The sequence below is a fragment of the Columba livia genome, chromosome 23 (genome assembly GCF_036013475.1).
Source record: "Columba livia isolate bColLiv1 breed racing homer chromosome 23, bColLiv1.pat.W.v2, whole genome shotgun sequence".
NCBI classification, from domain to species: Eukaryota; Metazoa; Chordata; class Aves; order Columbiformes; family Columbidae; genus Columba; species Columba livia.
The window spans coordinates 6,167,893-6,174,994 of record NC_088624.1 but is presented as its reverse complement, the minus strand read 5'-3'; the positions used below and the strand labels follow the sequence as shown (position 1 = coordinate 6,174,994).

The following is a 7,102-nucleotide window of genomic DNA, read 5'->3' as shown; positions in this document are numbered from 1 at the left end:
GCTTTTGCTTTCTTTGGGCTGAGGTTGTTTCAGTTATCAGCTGCACATTTCCTTCAGTGCAGAAAGTGCCTGTGGCACCTGTGGGGACCACAGACCTGACATTTGGGGGGACCACAATTAACCCTACACCCATAACAGACCCAACCCTTTAATACCAGCTCCTCATAGTTGTATGCTTGGTCACTACCCCAAACTATGACACATAGCGAGCACTAACATTGTACATTTTCAGCACGCATATCCATTGCCTTCTTCCTTGGTTCAGGTAAGCCAGCTCTAGAGTGGCACCCTTCAATCCAGTGGTTCTCCAGGTATTCCCAAGAGACTCCTCACTTCAACAGCTGGCTGTAGCACCGTGATCAAGATTCCCCCTGAGAGTCTGTCCATTTGATTCCTCCCAGATGAAGCCAACAGAAGGACCAGAACCAGGAAACTACACCCTGCTGACTGAATTTGTCCTCTGTGGATTGTCCAACCACCCAGAACTGCAGCACTTGCTGTTTGGCACATTCTGCTTAATTTACACCATCACCATCATTGGGAACCTTCTCATCTTCATGGCTACAGTGCACCACACCCTCCACATGCCCATGTACTTATTCCTCCGGGTCCTGTCCTCCCTGGATATTTCCCTAGCATCGACTGTTGTTCCCAAGATGCTGGTAAACTTCCTGTCAGAGGACAGGAGTATCTCCTACATGGGCTGTGCCACACAGCTGTACTGTCTGATTTTCTTAGCAGCCACTGAATGGTACCTTTTGGCAGCCATGGCCTACGACCGTTACATGGCCATATGCAACCCCCTTAGATATGCAATCACCATGAACCGCAGAGTTTGTCTTTCCTTGGTCCTGCTGTCGTGCTGCAGTGGTAGTGTAGTGTCTGTGGTGCAGACTGCTTGGGTGTTCACATTGCCATTTTGTGGGCCAAAGACAATTAGCTACTTCTTCTGTGACATTCCCCCCCTCATCATGCTCTCCTGCACTGACACCTCTTCATACGAAAAGCAGATCATCACAGCCACAGTGCTGGTCATCTTCACACCGTTTTTTCTCATTCTCGTATCCTATGCCTGCATCATCTCCAGCATCCTGAAGATTTCTTCTGCAGAGGGTAGACTCAAGACCTTCTCTACCTGTTCCTCACACCTAATTGTTGTAACATTGTACTGTGTCAGTGGGACCTTGATTTACTTACGGCCCAAAGCCAGTTACTCTCAAGATGCTAAGAAATTTCTGCCTCTCTTATACACAGCCATAACTCCTATGTTAAACCCCCTGATTTACAGCCTGAGGAATAAAGATGTGAAAGACATACTGACCAGAATGATGGCTGAGCTGATGAAGAAATAAGTCTTTTCTTGTCCATGACTGTGTAGTTTAAAAATGTTGTTTCCATTTTTGGTGGATGTGTAAGGTTTACTAGCTTACTGGAAAAAAACAGAAGCAAAGAGATATTTTATACTTAAGAATATTTTGTCCTTATTTTTGGCTTCAGAAGGAAATTATTTAGAATTTCCATTTCTATTTTTTCCTTAAGAGTATGAAGTGTATACCAGACATTTCTTCCAAAACAGAGCAGAAAGAAACCAACCCACTTCACATATTTTATTCAGTTATTCAGGCTTGAAGTTCTCACTTTCATTGCAGGTGTTCAACTGCCTCTCTCACTCAAGAAATATTCCTTTACGGTGAACTTTTCAGGATAAGCATACACAAAGTAATAGTGTGGTGGGTTACTTTGAATTTTTTTCCTTGTTATACGATTTCCATTCCTTACAGCAGAAAAGGAATCGAATGAAAGTGATAAAGAAATCACTTACTTAGGAATTTTTTTTTAATTGAGGGCGAGGGGAAAACAAGGGAAGGAGAAACCGATGCTCCTACCTTGTTTCCAGCAAGAACTAAACTTCTCATATAGTACAGTGTCCACAAGCATCTTGGAGTCTAAGTCATGGGATAATTAGCATTCTGCATCTCTCAGCTGGAGAAATTCATCCAGGCATGATAACAGGCCAGTTCCGAGAGGAGCAGCTGAGATCCACAAGCACACAGGGAAAAGTTATGCTACAACCTTGGAGTATTCATTTGTGAAGGCGGAGAAAAACAGTAGTAGCTTTCTCTGAGAAAGAAGGAAACTGAAACTAGTCTTGTGTATGGCAAAGGAAAGTTCTGAATACATAAGTGACCATGTGAAATTGTGGTATCACTCCGTGCCACTTCACCTGGTTATCTGAGCACCTGGCCCGATTTCACAGGTAGCTCCTGTGTTCTGGTTCTTCTTGAGTGCAGCACAGGGGAAGCTTCCAGCCCTGTAGTCACAGAATCCCAGAATGTCAGGGGTTGGAAGGGACCTGGAAAGCTCATCCAGTGCAATCCCCCCATGGAGCAGGAACACCCAGATGAGGTTACACAGGAAGGTGTCCAGGCGGGTTGGAATGTCTGCACAGAAGGAGACTCCACAACCTCCCTGGGCAGCCTGGGCCAGGCTCTGCCACCCTCACCAGCAACAAGTTGCTTCTCAAATTTAAGTGGAACCTCCTGTGTTCCAGTTTGAATCCATTGCCCCTTGTCCTGTCACTGGTTGTCACCCAGAAGAGCCTGGCTCCATCCTCCTGACACTTCCCCTTTCCATATTGATCCCCATGAGTGAGTCACCCCTCAGTCTCCTCTTGTCCAGCTCCAGCTCCAGAGCCCCAGCTCCCTCAGCCTTTCCTCACACGGGAGATGCTCCACTCCCTTCAGCATCTTTGTTGCCCTAGTCAGGCTACAGATTTATCATTTTGGTTTCCAAGGATGACTGGGAGCAGAATTTGTGATTCAGGGCTGAGGAAAATTAGGAAACAAACAAACAAACAAACAAAAACAAACAAAAAACCCCACAAAAACCCTAAAATACCTCAACGAGTGTACATCCACATATGTAGTTTAGTGACCTGTTTATACACACATGCAGAGGGGGAAATAATAAAGACCAAAAAACCAAGAAAACCCTCTCTTGGGTTTCATCTCCACTAGCGTAAGCTATCTGCTGTCAGAAATCAATATATACCTTAAGAAATCTGAGCTCTGTTTTAATGCAGCTGTACCCACTAGGGCTGAACTGAAGTCCTCTTGGCAATTGCCTGAAGCTAGTGCTGGCAGATAAAATCATGTGGCCTGCAGTTACAACTCATGGCATATAGAAAAGTTACACCCCTTTCCACTGATACTTCACCCAGCATGAAGATACTCCAGGTGCCATGGAGAATAAAGTCTGTCGCCATGGTTTGGTTTTGCAAATGTGACAGTCTTCAGTTATCTGTTTATTGTAAATAAGACTTTGCAAAGGGAAGAAGGAATCCATAGTGTTCTTCTCCATGGACATAGTTTACTGACCTGCTATGAGTGCAGGTTTCTGTTGAGATAAGGTTGCATTACACTATTTAAGATCTACAAAATCCCACACTGTATTTGTGTTGGTTTTACGTGGCAAGGGTTGAGGGTGGGAGGGGTGGGGGAGCTGTGGAGGCATCCTCAGTGAGAAGAGACCAGGAGCTGCTCCCACGTCAGGCTGAGCTGAGGCTCCAAGACAGATCAGCGATGCTGGCGGTACCTCTGTGATGACGTATTTATGCTGTGCAGCACCTGTGAGACAGGAGTGGGAAACTGTGAAAGAAACAGCCCTTCAGACACACAGGTCAGTGAAGAAGGACAGGGAGGAAGTGCTCCAGATGCCAGTGCAGAGAGTCCCCTGCAGCCCATGGAGAAGACCATGGTGAAGCAGGTTGTCCTTCTGCAGCCTATGGAGGACCACAGTGGTACAGACAACCACACCACAGCCCACTGAGGACCCTGTGCCGGAGCAGATGGACATGCCCTGATGGAAGCTGCAGCCTATGGAGAGCCCATGAAGGAGCAGGCTTCTGGCAGGAACTGTTGTGGCCCAATGCTGGAGCAGTCTGTTCCTGGTGGGCCGCGCCCTGTGGAAAGGAGCCATGGTGGAGCAGTTCTTAAAGAACTGCAGCCCATGGGACGGACCCACATTGGAGAAGTTAATGGAGTGTATCCTGTGCGAAGGACCCCATGCTGAAGCAGGGCAAGAACATGAGGAGGAATAAGAGGCAGAGCAAACAGGTTGTGAACTGACTGCAAGCCCCATTCCCCCAACCCCGCCTCACCTTGGCCTCTTAGGAGGGAGAAGGCAGGAGAGTCAGGAGTGAAGTTGAGCCTAGGAAGAAGAGAGATGGTGGGAAGGTGTTTCTAGTTTTGTTTTCAGTTCTCAGTGTACTACTCTGATATTAATTGGCAATAAATTAAATTAATTTTCCCAAGATGAGTCCATTTTGCCCACGATGGCATCATCATGGTCTAGTGAGGGGTATCCCTGTCTTTATTTTCTCCCCCCCGCACACATTCTGCTGAGGAAATGGAATGACAGAGCAGCTTGGTGGGCACCTGGCAGCCAGCCACAGTCTGTTCCTCTCCTGGTGTACTGAATCCTTCTATAACGAGAAGTCAAAAGAGCATTGTTCTACTATGGTGTAAGATCAAGCTCAGACTCCTCATGTGTGAAGTTAAAATCTGTAGTGCACCTGCCTACAGCCCTGCTGATCTCCTGATCTTCTGTCTCCATGATGAAGAGAACCTAGCAATGGTAGGGCATGATCCCTAGGCCAAAAGTTGCTGCCTGCTTCGGGGTGAGACACTGTTGCCTTTGGCTGCTGCACAAGCCTCTGTCACCTGTGAAAGGACACCAGCTAGTTGCCCTCCCTGTGGATGTCTTCTCATGGAAGTTTCAACACAGCAGCTAATTGTGTGAGGTTCCATGGACTCATGGACAGCTCAAGAACTGAGTACTTACCACAGGGTGAGCCAGATAGTCCTCTAGATTTCACTGAGTTATCAGTCAGATCTCCTCTGCCTACAGTGGAAACCAAGAAACCTAGCTTGCTTGCAGATAGATACCTACACAGCAGGCACCTAAACCTACATGGTGGGAATCTCTCCCTAATACACAGGAGATGCATTTACACCAGCATCCATAATGCTAAATACATTTATAGTTTCTTTCTTCTCCCCACCCTTAAAACTGAAAGGTTTTTCACAAATACTAATGGCCACCTATTGTCTTCTTTCTAAGTACAGTTACAGAGAAAACACATTCTGTTCCCTCCAGTCCTGCTGCTCAGCTGTATCTATGCTATAAACTGGTCCACATTCACATGGGAATATGAAACACCTCTGGGAGAACGCTAAACTGTGTAACTTTCTATTGAGCTAGATTGTGATTCTCCCAACAAGGTCAGTTGAGGAAATTATAAAACACCTCGCAAAAGTTTGGGCTTTGGAATGACCACATACTGAATAAAATACTGCCATTGAGAAGAATATCACTGCAGCTGTTCAAAAAGTCCACTCTGTTTATTAGAATTAAATACAATCTGTTAGGGTTAGATAAAATCCAAGCGAGGAGAAGACAGACCAGATAAATTTCCTTGGCACAGCTGTGTTCGTGAAGCTCACCCATCCCTTGTTCTTAGGCACCTGCAGTGTGGGCATCCAAACATGATGTGGTGAGACCCCTTAACAGTCAATGAGAGGCGGAGGAGAGAGCAGCGTACTGGGACATGGGCTTTCTGGAGAGCTTTTTTTTCCCCCAGGTGAGAGGATTCTCTCATTTGACTGAACATGCCTCTGGAGGAGCTGTGCATCACACACTGCCGAAGGTCTTCTCTGGACCACTAATGATGATGAGATAAAATGGTGTTCGCTCTTGATGGAAATGTCCAGTTTAAAGAGGTTAAAACTAAGACACAGTCATGTTGCAAAGTACCAGAGCATCTACTTTTCTTTGGTCTTTTTTATTTTTTCCCTGCAGTACATCTGGGAGGGCGTGTGCTGCAGGGTATGAGGGACACTGTGAATGGATGTTTTAAAATGCAGGAACTGCCGGGGCATGGATGGAAATATGCTCAGTGTGGTGTCCATACTGCCTATCTGCAGTAATGGGTTTTCCTGCTGAGTGGAAAACGGTGGTTCAGTTCAGTAGGGAGCCCAGGATGGAATTCATTCATTCACCCTTTCAAGCACTGAACACAGTTTACATCCAGAAGTGTAGAAGATTTTTTGAAATAAAGAGCTCACCATCTATATCAGAAAATATCTTATGAACAATCTTGCACGTGACACACCGAAACTCAGCAGCAGACCAAAGCTCATAGATAGTGAGGAACAAAGAAGCGACCTGAGCTGGTTAAATGTTATCTCTGCTGAGGTGACAAGATAGTGAATGTCGCCAGAGCGCCGGACAATGCATGGACAACTGTGAATCACTTATCACCTTGGGGGGTGGGATGCGTGATTGCTTTGTATTAACCAACCATATGTCTGTTGCTACGCCTGAGCCTGCTGTAGAGAATATAAAAACCATGCCAGTAGTTTACTAAATTGACTTTGATTGCAACCTCATATTGAGTCCACGTCTCTGTCCATCTCTGATCTGGATGCTGCGCTCAAAGGACCTCGTCGCAACCCCCTTTTGTGAGCTTTAACCAAGCTCACTCTCCGCGCGGAAGCACATCACTAAGCTCTCAGCATTCAGCAGAAATATCAGCAACACTTCAAAAGAGTTCTGAGAGTTTTTCAAGGCACATTTTTAATAATCAGTGTTGGAGAAGAAAATTCCTGAAAAGCAACACTGACAAAACCTGTCCTACTGAAGTGCCACAAGGTAAGGAAAAGAAAATTTCACCGTTCCAAACATAAATCAGGATCTGACCATGTCTGTTTCTTCACAGTCATGCACATGGACATTAGGCTAACCTGTGGCTGTTCATCTGGCAAGACTGTGCACAAGTTACCTAACACACTTCTGTGACACTGGCTCTCAAGCTAAATAGTCTGTCTGCTGGGGAACAAGGAGGTCTCAGTGTCCCTCAAGAAAATGGGACCCTGTCTTTGGATATAGGCTTCCAGAGGTCACCCACAGCAGCACCCCTTCCAGGTTTGGAGCTTTGACATTCACTTCTCTGCTGGTGTATGACCCTGAGCAAGCTCAGCAATTCTAGAATGGGACTCAAGATGCCCATCTCTTCCAAAATCTCCTCACTGGTCCAAAACTG

The 7,102-nt window shown here is 46.0% G+C and overlaps 1 protein-coding gene across 1 annotated transcript; it reads left to right on the top strand.

Moving 5' to 3' along the window:
- Positions 1-286: 286 nt before the first annotated feature.
- LOC102084162 (olfactory receptor 10A7) lies at positions 287-1,395 on the top strand. Its single transcript, XM_005505140.3, has one exon. The coding sequence runs from the start codon at positions 402-404 to the stop codon at positions 1,350-1,352; it is 951 nt and encodes a 316-aa protein (XP_005505197.2). The 5' UTR covers positions 287-401; the 3' UTR covers positions 1,353-1,395.
- Positions 1,396-7,102: the final 5,707 nt, after the last annotated feature.

What these genes read in the sequence shown, in the direction of transcription:
- LOC102084162 (XM_005505140.3), top strand. Translation starts at nt 402, where the DNA reads ATGAAGCCAACAGAAGGACCAGAACCAGGAAACTACACCCTGCTGACT.